At 42.0% G+C, this 14,871-nt stretch overlaps 1 protein-coding gene across 8 annotated transcripts in view; it reads right to left on the reverse strand.

Annotated features, from left to right (window-relative positions):
- Positions 1–14,871, reverse strand: part of SCUBE2 (signal peptide, CUB domain and EGF like domain containing 2) — a 669,241-nt gene that overhangs the window by 102,682 nt on the left and 551,688 nt on the right. For 6 of the 8 annotated variants that reach the window (XM_086955987.1, XM_086955986.1, XM_086955983.1 and 3 more), the window contains one exon: positions 4,664–4,834. The exons of the other annotated variants lie outside the window; for them this stretch is intronic. In XM_086955987.1, the coding sequence (XP_086812113.1) occupies positions 4,664–4,834 (171 nt within the window). The remainder of the gene's footprint in view (positions 1–4,663; positions 4,835–14,871) is intronic. 8 annotated transcript variants of the gene reach the window in all.

A 14,871-nucleotide genomic window follows, 5' to 3' on the forward strand; every position in this document is an offset into this window, starting at 1 on the left:
TCCTATGGTCATTTCACATAGTATAAGATATTCATGTCCCATGGCTAAAGTGATATGCTCATTTACACCGTCTCTGGAATCAAAGCTTACTCACTACACAGCTTGAAAAACTGCATGGATATTATTAATTGAAGCCTGTAACAGAAATAAGTAATACAAATGTTTAATTAAAAAAAAGTTGGTGTACTGACAAAAAGCTTTCAACTTTTTTTTCTTAGGGGCAAGTGGGCGGTGACCCTAACTTTATAGGGAAAATGTATCCTTTAGGATTCGGAAATCAGCTCAAATATAGGAATTTGCAAAATTGAAGATCCATCACACGAAGAAGGTATTTGTTGTAAAGTACAAACCACTGTAGATAGGAAGAGGATACTGTTAGGCCTGGGCAGTGAACTCCGCTCCGTTTGTTGGAGTTTTCTCTACTCCACGGAGCATGAGGACCTCAGAAAAAATTCTGTTCCCCTCCACTCGCCACCTTTAAGTTGGCGAGTGCAGAAAATCCGACGCTAGACCACCTCCCAGCGAGATTTTGCAACACACACGTTCGAGGATGATCGCGACCGCTCACGTTAAAAACCATCCGTTCGCATTGAGGAACCTGCCACTCGAGTAGAAAATCTACTTGAGCGTCAGGAAGAAGCAGCGCCCTCTTGCGCTGCGCATGGTGCCGTTTGCGCTGTGTTTTCAGCGTGGGACAAACTTGCAGCGCTAAAAATCAGCACGAACGGTGTGACCTAAACCACTCTGGCGGTTGCGGAACTCCGCGTAGCACGGCTGAGTTTTTGGTCACTTCCCAGAGTTTGCATAGCGAACTGTGCCCAGACCCAGATACTGTGAGCTAACAAAGAGGGCGTATTTGCCTCCGAAAACTACATGCAGTCCAGGGGTATATTTAACCTGAGAAAAGCATTCTTAGAAAAACAAACCTCTTGACAAGAGTCAGATTTGGTTTTGTCCATATGCTGGGTGATTTGTTAAGAAAAAACATTTTTCAACAGGTGGAAAAATTCTGAACAGACAACTCTGTACCTCTTGCATTTCTACAGGTCTCCCACCAACCCCCCCAAAAGTTCAAAAATGATAGTGCCTGTAGTGAGGGCTAATTATGTCAGGAGTCGCAGGCCAACGCTTTTGTATAGGTTACTGCTTCATCTCCCTTGCACGTCATGCAGTCTGGAACTTTTTAACAGTGGCAGTAACCACTGCTAGATACCATGAAGCAGTAAACCTGGTAGTTAGCTGTAAGTTAGCGCAAGGGTGAATGTGAAGATCTGTCATTTGAATGAATGTACCAATTTTACCGTTCATAGTACATTTCTGCAGTTGCTGAAATTTACACGTGTATCTGAGCTTTTGGGCCAAGCAACGATCCTCTTGTTCCATACTCCTATTAGAATTGGGAAGAATTATTTTCATTGCATTGAAATAATTAGCTATTGTGCCCAATTGTGGAACAACTGGTGACTAATTTGTTTTAAGAATTAGGTTTATGGGTTTTAAACTAAACTAACCACCAGCCTATTTTAATAAGTGTTTTTTTTTATTTATGACAATTGTTTGTAACTATGGATTGCTAATGTTTGTAGGCAAAGCTAAATTAACATTTCTATTAATTCATGAAGTGAATTTATTTTAGCTCTAAGACAATCTTTCGTCCACTGTCACTGACCAGCAACAATAATCCTAGTAATGATTGTTTTCTTTATATTCTTTCCACAGTCTATTGTTTAACAAGCTTACACTTCAGAGTCCGATTACATGTCATGGGTATGGTGGGTTTAACAATAAAATGACTCTTTGTGGGAGAAAAAGAATACTGGATTAAATCTCAAATTGCTGTAAGATTTCCTCAACCACACAATCTACAATTTGGAGCGGAGAGGGTTATATTCGGAGGAGAATTTAGCGTACTAGTAGATGACATGACACGTCGTGTGCTTGAATTCCTGGAAAACATGACAGCACTAGCATTTGAGGAAACAGTGAATGCCAATTCACAAGAGGGGTCACACTCTGTTGCTTATCTTCACACATGATGAACATAAATATATGGACAACCTCTACTGGTCCATCCACAAGCTACTGTTGTTAAATATTCACTACCACTAAATGAGGCAGTAGAACTAAGTTTTAAGCCTACTCCTCTGCTTTCTACCATTAAGTCAACAAAACAGGATTTATTTGGTATTCTTCAATAAGGCATTCTTACAAACACAAGCTCTTGATCAGAATTGAGCTAATAACGAGCGGTTTCAACTTTGGTGTACAACAATCTGATGTCAGCACTGGATACAATAACCCCCTTTAAAGTAAGAAAAAAAAAACATGCAGCGATGCTAACAGAAAACGGTTTGATCAGAATTTGAAATGTACTGACTGCAAGTTTGAGCGAGATAAAATGTAACTGCCATATAAGCAGGGCTCTCAAAAGTCAGAAGAGGGGGTATTATTTCTGAGGCCTGAACTTTTCATATCCCTGGGCTACAAGATATATTTATGAATTTTTAGGCAAGGAAATCTTTTCATTATTGATGACGTTTCTAAGTCGGCTATATCGCTAAACGGCTTGAGGTGCTACAGCTGCTTTACCTTCTGCAAGAGTTTTTTTTCCATTAGAAAAGGCATTGGTTGTATATGGAGTCCTGCATTAAGCTTTTGACACAAGTCTTGCAAATATCACTACTGCAAGTAACTGGTTGACCTACAACCCCTGAAGAAAATGGAGGTGAACACTGACAAAACTCATGAAGGTGAGACTTCTTCATTTCAGACGTATTAAAGATCAGAGAGTAAGGCTCCCTCACCCGAAGAGTATCTCCATTTTCCAAACTGGACCCTCTGTGACCAACCCCTTCCCTTTAAACCAATGACCCAGAGAAAGTGCAAAAGGAACAAAACGTCCACTCTACAATGATTCAAGAATCATTCATGAACCCACTACAGGATTTAACTAGCACCAAAAATGTGTTACTACTGGGTCATTGCGACTAGGTTCAAATCTGTGCCCCTATATTAAAGAAGCTATCTGACACCAACATACTCTGTGACTTGTTTAATCCCTTAACAATGTGAGGTGCAAGGGACAACCTCTAACTTCCATTTGGAGCTAGAGAGCACCCACCAACATCAAGGGTAAGAGGCAAATGACCATTGATGTCACTACACCCAACACTCCATCTTTAGACCATCAAGATACAGAGAATGATATTTAATATGAGAAAAACTCAGTACCCTAAAGTAAGGAACAACAAGCAGCCTTAATCCAGTTGGACCCATCATCAACATAAAATACAAATCAACATTACATATGGCTACATGAAATATTGTCCATCTCTACTATGGCCTACAAATAGACTAAGTACGCACTTAGGAACTGCAGCCAATACGTCTGTAAAGGCACATTCTACTTTTGCGACACCATCAACAAATGTCTCCCCAAGAGGCAAAATGTGAAACTCTTGAGCAAAAACTAAATGCAGAAAAGCTTAAAACCTTAAAAACAACCACACAATAACACTTCTGAAAGCGGTCAACTAGCATTCTGTTGAGTGCCGGATTGGGTGGAAAATCCTGTGCTCCATCAACAAGGGCTTTTGAGGAGGGATCCCCAAAGTATCCTCAGAAATTGTCTGCAAACTAAGTCCCCCTCATATCCTTGAAAACACAGTATGCAGCACAGTCCTGAACTTGATTACTCACTTGAAGCCCATACAAGCTATTTAAAGTCCACAAAAGACCCTAAGAGCAACCACTTCAATTATGAATGGGCAACGTTTACATGCTCTCCATAAGGGGGATCAGCGCAGAAAGGGCAGAACAACATATACTGCCTCCTCCCCTCTTGCATCACATTTTGGGTGATTACTTGACAGCTTTGTATACAAGGACCAAACCATCAAAGGCGAAAGAACTGATATTCAGCCGAACTATTATCTGACAAACCCCCTTTTGGAGATTCTCAAAACAAGCTATGGATGTAAGGATCCACATGCACCATAACATAACTGGAAAGTAATATGGAAGGCATGTTCTAAAGTAGAAATGAATGCATAAATAATTTAAAAAAATACTTCGCACAGTGATCAGTTTAATTTAACATTAAATCACGTTAAACTATGCTTGGTATTTATTTTAATCTTTTATTTTAGATTATTGGAACATGTCCATCAACTAAGTGTTAAGTGGCTGATACCTGGCAGAGCAGTCAGTGCATGCTTGTAAGATGGTGAGGGCTAACGACGATCAAAACTTACAAAATGCTATCTTGAACAGCTATGTCTACAATGCCTTATTTAAGGAGAAGAGCTGCTCTGTTTCGCCTAAAGTGAGTGGCATATAGTTCAAGAGCGGGGGGGTGCGTACTGAAAATGCACAACCATTCACGGAGTTGCATTTGAAGCTCAGTACTTGTACTAATGTCAGGTAGAGTGTTATTAATGGTTTGATTGGCATATTTACTTAAGACAGATATTCTGGGGTGTTGCCATGAAGAGCTTGGCAAATACATACTAAATTCTTAAATTGGAAGTAGTCTTGTACGTATGAATAAACGTACACTCTGTTACACCAAACAATAGCAATAAATGACATCAGCTGCTATGCAAGACAGACAAATGAAAACATAGTTGATGCCATATACATGCATTGTAGATGCCATACTCACCTCCACACTCGGACATGTTGCGAGCACCTGTTGCCTTTTGGGATCCATGGCTGTCTGTACGTGGACAAGTTTCACATGTTATTTGCCCTTCCTCATCTTGGTATGTTCCATTGGGGCACAAAATGCATTGTTCCTGGTCCCCATCATAGTATGTTCCAACATTGCAGCTGACTAGCAAAAAAATACAAGGGTCATCAAAAGTCTACGAAGTTACCCAACAACAGTGACCGCGAGCGGAGTTGGAAGAAGTCCAGGATTTGAGTGCTACTCAAGAACCCTTCCAAGGAAGTAAACGTGAAAAAAATCTAGACAAAAATCAATGATGGTCACACTAAAAACATTCAACTGGGCTTAAAACAAGAAATGAGAAAAATACGAATTTGCAGACAAAAAGTCTCCTTTGTATATAAGCTGTTTACAATCCAAACATCTTTTTTATTTTAAATAAATAGACACAAAGTTAAAATAGTTCTGCATTTCTTGGCACTCTGTTTCTATTAAGAGAAAATGTTTGGCAGCATTGCATAAATCACCCCAAGTTTGTAAACACAATTTCTTAGAATTAATAGCTAAATCTAGAATTATTTCTGTTTCCTTTCCCTTGCTTCAGCAACCTGCTTGTTTTTCTTCCAATTAACAAAAGAACCAATTGCCTCCAGAGCACTTCATTTTGCCAGAGCAGGCCTTTGTTGGCCTTCAATGACCATTAAAACCCCATTCTTAAATCGCATGCAGCTGTTTTCTCCCCCCACCCAAAAAAAAAGTATGTGAAAGCTTTTATCATGCAAAAAGGGGGGGGCGCAGGACGCCGAGATTAATGGTTACAAAGACATTTGGAGCCTCCCTTTCAGGACGTTAGCCTTTGAGTGTCCCATGGCATAGACAAACACTATGGTATCTCGGTGGTGAAGGCGAACCCAATAAAAGAGGGGTCAATGTTCCACCAACTAACCATTTTCCTAAGAACCATGCCTTGACTTTTCAAGAAGAAATCGCAAACAGCGGATGCAAATCGCTTCCCGTGGCGTCCTTGAAGTTATCACAGTTTCACAGTTCACAGGCTCGGGTCACGCTGGGCAACCATGGGTACCGGGCCTTTCTGTCGGCTCTGTGCATTCTGGCGACCGCTGCGGCTTTAGCAGCGGGAACAACACTTTCCCTCTCATTTGAGAAATTACCAGCTGTAGCCTTCTTTCAGAGTGGCGGAGAAAAGCTGCTCTGTTTGGAGAGGCTGCCACATGGCATTGTAGGTTGAGGTGCAGAAACACAAATCTGCTTCGAGTTTTTGTGCATCTCTTCAAACACACGTTTCCTGGCTGGCTTTTTTAGGGGGGAAATCGGCTGAACTAAAACAGCAAGAGCAAACTTTTGAACTTGGAATGGGCGGCAGTGGTTATATAGAGCTTTTTAAAGGGGCATAAGGGATACTTACACGAGAAATGATTCTGCTAGTGTGCCACCAAAACGTGCTCTGCCCTGCCGTGAGCAAAACTCTTGCTGACGCTTCAGAAATGGGCATCAGGGGTTTTAGACATTAGACTCTATATTTATACACAAGGAACAAGGGAAATGTTACTGGTTGAATATAAGTAACAATTAAGACAGACACATTTAGGCCTATAAAGCATTCTGGCAGATTCCATGAGTGCAGTCGGCACACAGCTGCTATTTACTCCTATCTTTATACTCGTGGGGCACATCTTCAGAGGCTTGCACACTCCTCTTTGTAATTCCCTGTGAATACATAAACATTCTGCACAGTGTCACCAGGATGCTTTCTCATTTGCGGGGCGACATCGCATCATGCAAGTAAGAGAATGCTCTGGTCTCTGCCACAATGTCAAATTACAGATGTAGGTACACGGGAGGAGGGTGGGGGACTCCAACTCTCTGCTACCTGGGAAGTGGTGCACAGTCAGAAACCCTCGACAAAACCCCTCTGGGAACAAGCAAACATGGTCTCAAGCCGCCTTCAAGGGCCACTGCTGTAGGTTTATTGATTTCCCTCTCCGAAGGCAGAGCAGTCAGCTTACAATAGATCGAGTGGTGCTTTGAACGGCCTCTCGGTCTTTGATTATCGTGCTTGCTCCTTTACAGGGGCACACATTTCATTTTGCACCTGCATTGGAAAGAGTGTATTTTTGGCACAAAGTAACGGTCTGCACCGGGGGGCCCATAACAAACACAGATCTAAAGATGTGCCTGTGTGCGCCATACAGGACCTGGAGGAAAATGTAATGTCTTACACTGATGCTCTGTAGAGGTAGGAAAATGCACATGCCAGGAACTGAATTCAATAGAAAACATTAGAGTTTAAATGGGCCTTCTACCATGTATGGAGACAAATAGGAGAAGCCATTCACAGTGGCATGGACTAGGAGATCGGGTGGATGGTGAAATAGATCAAGAGGAAGGAGAGAAACCAGAGAAGGAGTTTTGTCTACCTGCCGCTTTTCTACTTCCTTCCACAATTTCAGATGTGCACGGCCATTTTTTAAGGACAAAGGGAATTACTTGGTCAATTTTCCTCGATATTACAGAGATTTATTAGGTACAAAAACAACTTTTCCATGATATACGCACCACCCGCCATGTGCAAAATCAACAGTATGAACCACTCAATCTGTATACATTTTGCAGCAAAAGGCAGTGCCTAGTGGTACCCGCACTAGTGCAACATCTGCAGTCAAGAAATATCAGTGTAATGTATGCAACCCAGCAGAGAACATAGGTCGGACATGGAAATAGAAAGATGCACCCATCTGAGTCAATACCAAACATCCAAAATAAATATTGCTTTAGGTACTAAAAGGGATAACACACCTAAAAGTTGCCCTTGGAACACTTACCGTTAAAAAATATAGCCAACTTGGCCATTAATAAAAAAAAAAAAAGGGGACAAAAGCAAGTAGATGAGACTAAAAAGGTAGGGTGAGGGAATCGGAATTAGAATATGTGATCATAAAAGTTGCTCACAAAAGACAACAGAAATTGACAAAGACAATCAATTGGGATTTTGCAAAATGAAAATATTTTAACAAGGTTCTCCTACACAACAGCTCAGCTACACCAAAGGCATCAGAAGTGCACGTTTCCCTTACAGACAATATGGGTATAGCACTGGCGATAATAGTGCACGCTTCCCTCACACAGAACATGCACTAAATTCATAGAAGCAGTGCATGCTGTTCAAGTAAAATGAACAAATGTAGCACCTTCTGTTGCACTGCAAGCTTTCTCCATATACAAAGATTAGTAACAGAACAGGAAGAAGCAATACAAGCTTCTGTCACACTCACACATCAGGAGCAGTTATGCAAGCTTCAAATGACCTTTAGCATTTGTGAATTATTGTGTTGCAAGGGGAGCTTGTTGAGAAGTGCTGCACCTTTTGCAGGAGGCTCAAACAATCAAGAGATAGCAAATTACCAAGGGTTTCCACACAGACAGGGCACAAGAATGTGACACTGTCAGTTATGTGATGCAGTTTGTTGGTGATATTTTCACTTTTCCCTACACTTGGGTTCTGCTAGAACGCTACCGACCAATTACGTACAGCTATCCACAATCCACCTGCTTCAAGCCCATGGCTCTGGGTACATGGAGGGATATATGCTCCAACTCTCTTCTTGTCCCTTTGAACACACTAGTAATGCTATTACACGTTTTCATTCTCTTCTGTCTCGAGTAAAGAATCGAAACTCTCTATCGCTTACATTTCACTAAAAGCTCTCGCTGTTCGTGACGACTCATTATAAACAGTCCTCAAATTATCTGAACTAAACCCAGAGGCCTTTAAATCAGAATAGCTTTTCAACTTTGTCGGCTGATCACAGCAACAGTTAAAGTCAGTAACACAAGAGGGCTATTGGTTCTATAAACGTTTCTTAGTATGGACTACACAAGTGCACGTGTAGAAATCATAACTAATACTCCCAATGCCGAGTAGTAGTTCATCAATTCCTTTTTTCCAGGTTTGTACTTACAGATTTGCATTATTATGGAATAAACTACAAGCCCCAGAATTCCATTAATAAAGCTAGGACTGAATAAGATACTTACTCTTTATATGTAACAACTTGAGAGCTCTTCTACAGAAAGTTCAAAAAAGCACTATAAAGTTGTGCAGTAGAACTTCAAATCATAGAGCTCATTTAACTTCCGGATTGTCAATTTTACATAAGTCTTTCCAAACACGTGCACACACTGGCGGCCGTTGTGTTGTACTTATTGTTCAGATGCCTCTCCCCAATTGTCTTGGCTTGCACGGATGATCCTGTTCCCCAGGTCTCAGCAGAAGAGCATGAAATTCCCAACAGTATGTGCGCCAAACTCTGCCGAATACATACACACCACCATCACCCTATGACATTTATGAGACCTGCATGACATGCCAGCACAGAGCTGAAATGTCATTTCTCTTGTTCAAACTCCCTCTATCTCTGTATCTACTCATGAGATGCCTTTTCACCAGAAATCAGGGTTTATTAGAAGCTCGTTTCTGTTTGGCTAAATGTCTTACTTCCTAGATGGATGGACGTTTACCAATACAATGCCCTCCACCCTGTACTGGGCCAGCATGGCATGTGTGACTGCGGTCAATTCCAGAGCATTGACACAAGTCTGAAAGTCTGAACCGTGGCAATGTTGAGTGTGGTGGCACAAAGAAGGGGCTAGTGCAGTGGTTCCCAAACTGTGCGCCGTGGCTCCCTGGGGGAGATATCAAACCTAGTCAGGGGAGTCGCACACGAAGCACTTTAATGCATTTAATGTTGAGGCTATGGACTTCAGTTAAACTAATTAGACTTGAAGGCACGATGCCTATGATTTCTAAGTGACATGCCTAAAGCTGTAAATGTAGTGATGGCATGTCGGGGGAGAGGACCTCCATATTTCACTGGATCCCCAAGTTCCAACACTCCCAAAGTAAGTGGAAGATGCCTGACTTGCTAATAGTTTCGTTTTTTTCCCAAATACATTTTACACCAATGCAAGTTATCAGGAAAGTACAGTTGTCTTTTCTATTAAACACACTATTATTAAGTATTGACATTTGTACTTGAATCATAGGTACTTCTAGTACACATTTATTTCAGTACACACACATTTCCATACAGCGTCTATCCTTGAGCACAGGGAAGTAAAACACCATATATGGCATAACGTCTACATTTGGAAGCAAAAAAGAGGGACGTTTAAAAAAAAACAATAAGAGGAATTTATATGGTTTGCATTGATTTGGAGGTAATTTTAGGAAGGAGATAGCAAACATAAAGCTGTATGTGATTAAAAAAATTGTGAGTCACCCTGCTGAGACAGGTGTGCTGGCACATATGACATGGGTAGAAATGGAAGCATAAGCAAATATTCTCAAAGCACAGAAACACTTTGACAATGGGGCCTACATGCATAGGGGTGGCAATCTAGCACTGTAAGTGGGATAAAACGTTTTAGAGGGTACTCTAAAAAAGGCATGGTCAAAGGAGTGTAACTAGGACTATTTTATTAGAGAAGCACCCTTAGTAATACGAAACACCCTGCGTATATGATTATAATACCTTCTTCAGCTGCATCCCAATTATTTTCTGGGAGAAAAATGCAAGTACTCCTGAGGCCGGGCTTACATCCCCCCACCCTCCAAAAAAAGTAACAGTGGGGAGCCACGGACAATGACCAATGGGTCAAGAGAGCCAATGGTCAAAAAAGTTTGATAACCACTGGGCTAGTGAGTGGGCATCTGGGGGCAAATCAGCACATTAGTTGGAAGCAAGAAGAATTTTCATGTGTGCTCCTACACTATTGCAATGATCTGCATAACAGGGACAGTTCAGTCATGCTTACAGCAACACACAGCAATTACAACGGAAATTATGCATTTAGGGAAACTTCATATGACTAGATGAGATAGCCATGTTGGGGACAGTTGAATATTTCATGTATGAGGAGTTATGGGGTAGTAATGATGGAAAAGGCACAGAAGCTCTCTTCATAAGCCTGTTTTGATCCAGTAAATATCCTAAATTAAGGAGTGCCGCTCCATAAGGATGGCTACCCGAGAGAAAAGCAATGAATCATTTTCCTGGCAAATCGTGAGCCAGTGTTTACATTAAATACATTAAAATAAATAACAAAACACACAATGCCGTCTGTACTCCTTCGAGATGCAATAGCCGTAAGGAATACTCTTCGGATTGTCATTTCAATACCTACTGTGCCATCTTTTCTTTAGGCATAACTGCAATATGTTTATCCTCTAGCACCACCGTGAAAACAAAATGTAAAAACAGGTTGACAGTGCCAAACTACTGTTAGTGGACATTCGGAAATCCCTCTTCGTTAAAAAGTTTATCGCCCTAAGAAGTTATCTCAGGACAGAATATGAAATATGTGCATATACATGGAATACCTGAAATATGACACCTCACAGTTGTTTTTTAATTAGAGTATACATTATTTACAGGTTTATGAAATGCAAATTTGGGTTAATTGATACAGTGATCCTGGGCAGTAACTGACGAGGTGCCCGTAGTGGACTGCCCCATGGCCGGACACAATCCAACAGGTGGGTACCTTTTGCCTGTGGTGTTGGAAGATGTAGCTCCCACACATAATGGAGCGATGCTAGGTCAGACCCCCACCCCAAATTCAACTGTCTCAAAGGAATACAGGGGGATCGCGGTTTTCCTCCATAGGACACACCCATGGGGTGGGGTTCCCAAGCCTGCAGCCCCTTTGTGGTTCCTCCTTTTTTTGGGTGGTTCTGTGATGCACTCGATAGAGGAGTCACCTTGCAACTCTGCCAAACCTCACTGGTGGCTTAGCGGCGTCGCTGCAGACAGAGGACTTCGTAATTGGTGACAAAGTTGTACATTTTGAGAAGAGGGCCAGGTTTTAACACATTTCAATATTTATCAAACTGTAAGTACACAGACATTTGCATGATTTCTGGGCTATTAGCAGCCATGAGTGCTACAGTACATCCATCTGAAAACACGAGCAATGTAGTAGAAGCACATATGATCATAAGTAGCTATTACATTAACAAGAAATCATACATGCACAACTAATGGCCTGAAAGCTCTGAGAGATGATGACTAGAAGGGCCATAATCCATTTTTGGTTCAATTTCCCTGAAAAAAATCAAAATGAGCAAACAGACTACTTTCAGTCTCAATCATGTGCAAAAACAATGCAAGACGAAAACTATGAGCCTTAAGTGTGAGTTACCGGACATGCAAAAGATGGGCCAACAGCATAATGGGGGCGGGGTTGAGTGGCTCAGGGTTGTTTGTCTAGACAAAAGGACTAACATGACAAGCATAAAAGTGTATTTGGGGAAGAAGAGGGTCCCTTAAAATTAGATAAAATGTGGCCCTACTGCTGCTAGGACCTTCATCTGTTCACCCATGTCACTAGACTTATCACAAGATAAAATGCAAGCTCTTGCCCCATTAGGAGCAGATACATTAAATGTTGTGGGTCCAGTGGCCAATGATCTACAGATAGTAACCACCTGCCGTCGTGCAATATCACACATCTTTCCATCCCAGGCTTGGAAGAAGGTACGTACGCTCATAGAGGTTGACCCTAGAAATAGCAAACAAACTCTCTGCCATGCTCGGAACAGAGACGCTTGGAAATGCCTTGAAGCTCCTCATCTAGTACCTTTTTATTGCCTTCGCTTTATGTTGTAGTTCCTACTGACAGACTCCTGTTGACTGGTTTAACTGGTCGAGAGGGGCCGCTGCCCTGGCAGCTTCCAGGTATAGGTGTGGGCGGACTCCCTTGGTTTCAAATGGCCGTTTTCTGTTGCATTCATTTAAGTTTGGCTTGCTGGGGAGCCACAAAGACAGTCCCTAGAGCCTATTGGCTACATGGGTCACAGGGTCATTTTGGAAGGTTGCAGGGGGTCACTGGGGCTCTTTAAATCCAGAGTGGCCCGGTGTGCAACCTCAGTGCCTATGTTGTCCTCCAATGCAGTTTGCTGATACCCGGTACCCAAATCATTTCTTTTCCCATCTCGAATCCCTATTTACAAGAATGTGGAGATAATGTTGGATAAAGGAAGGTATTCCACTGACTTTGTGTGTCACTGTCTTCATTTTTGACAGGGCAGAGTCCTGGTTGGCCACAAATAAGGCAGATGCCTCGACATCAGGAAGCTAAAAGTAAGGTGAATTCTGGATTGAATGGGCTATAAATCTTTTCCCCTAGAAGACGCAATAGTACAATGGAGCTTAGGGGACTGGAGGCAGCAATTGCCCCTACCCCTTTAGAGGAGCCTATGTCACTGGCCTTGGGAATGTAGGGAGTTGGTGCTTGTACCACAGAACCACGTTTTGGCCTGGTTGCCCTGGCCCATGCCTCAAAGGATGCCAGGAGAATCAATCAGTCAATCAAACAGGACTTTTAAAACATGGCTAATCACCTGTTAGGGTATCTAAGCTCTGAGAAACCTGTTGCTTAGGGAGAGTACAGCTTAACAGCCAGGTCTTGAGTCTTTTCCTGAATTCCAACAGAGAGAACGAGACCCGAAGGTGAAGAGGGAGGTCATTCTAGGACTTCGTAGCGAGCTAGGAGAAGGAGCGTCCTCCACTGTTGCCATGGTGGATATCAGGAGTGTGAGTGAGGGAGAGGGAGGCAGAGTGCAAGTGTCTGGAGGGTTGTCGGAAGTTCAAGCAATGGCTGAAGTAGGCTTGTCCTTGGCTGTGTAGTGCTTTGTAGGTCACTAATCAGGGTTCGAAACGCGTCGGCACCCCCCCTTCTTTCTTGTTCACTGGCCAGTTGGCCATTGTTATTGACGCAGAAATGGGCAATATTCCTGAAAGTTAATTGATTGTCTCCTGTTCAGGTCGTGGGAGTTGAATTGTGTTTGAAAACACTTTGTTCTTTTTTCTCCCTGTGTTTTATAAATGTTTGCAAGAAGTTTTTTTCATCTCACAAATGTACAATGTTATTTGTTTTTGAACAATTGCGATTCACTAAGCGGGTCACTGTTTTGAAAAATACGATTACAGAATGAGAACCCCGATTGCGGTCGCCGCGGACCGGTGTCCAAAAAGTACATGAATATAACCCCAAGTGAGCTAAGACATCGCACAGAGTTGCAAAGATTCCAAGATTAACGCAGTGCAAACCACAAAGCCTAGACGACATTTCCATGTAAACAGGACTGACCGTGGGCAGGATTAACACAAGTTCCCATGGACTAGATTCACACTGCCCTGACGAGAATCCTGCAAGTCACTAATCAGGGTTCGAAACGCGTCGGCACCCCCCCTTCTTTCTTGTTCACTGGCCAGTTGGCCATTGTTATTGACGCAGAAATGGGCAATATTCCTGAAAGTTAATTGATTGTCTCCTGTTCAGGTCGTGGGAGTTGAATTGTGTTTGAAAACACTTTGTTCTTTTTTCTCCCTGTGTTTTATAAATGTTTGCAAGAAGTTTTTTTCATCTCACAAATGTACAATGTTATTTGTGTCCATCTTCTATAATATATTCATGGTGATATTTGTTTTTTGGTAAAAAGTCACTTTTTTGAAAATGTCAAATATATGTTTGGTTCACTGTATATATGTATAAAGTGTTTTTGAAACTGCATATGGCTAAGACATGAGGTTGATAGTGGTCTTAGTTCTGTGTTTTCTGAATTTCTCCTTTTTGTTTGTAAATTGAGTACAAATTGAAAACATAAACTGTTTTGGGTAAACTAATAAGTTGTGGTTTACTTGTACATGAACCAGTGTGTACTTTAACTAGCTCAGAGGCATAGGCAAATATTTCTATTTCATTGTAGGTGAGGACAGCATCTTGAATTGACATCTCTTCTGAATGGGGAGCCAGTGGAGCTCCTTGAGGTGAGTGTGATGGGGGTTCGTTTTGGGAGGCCGATGATGAGTCTGGCTGCTGAATTTAGTATGTTTTGTAGACTCTTCAGGAGGTGCAAGGTGATTCTTACGTAGATTATCTTTCCGTAGTCAAGCCAGCTGATGACTAGGGCTTGAGTCTGGTGTTGACACAGAGCCATTTGAAGATCTTACGGACCTTGCAAAGAGTGAGGAAGCAGGTGCAGAAGACTGCATTGATTTTGCTTTTCATGGTGAGCTTGCTGTTCAGGATGATGCCAAGGTTGTGGGCATGGTTTGTCGCAGTAGATGAGGGTCCTAGTTCAAAAGGTCACCAGGTATTGTTTCACGGGGAGGTGTTGT

Source organism: Lissotriton vulgaris, chromosome 2_1 (genome assembly GCF_964263255.1).
Source record: "Lissotriton vulgaris chromosome 2_1, aLisVul1.2, whole genome shotgun sequence".
NCBI lineage: Eukaryota > Metazoa > Chordata > Amphibia > Caudata > Salamandridae > Lissotriton > Lissotriton vulgaris.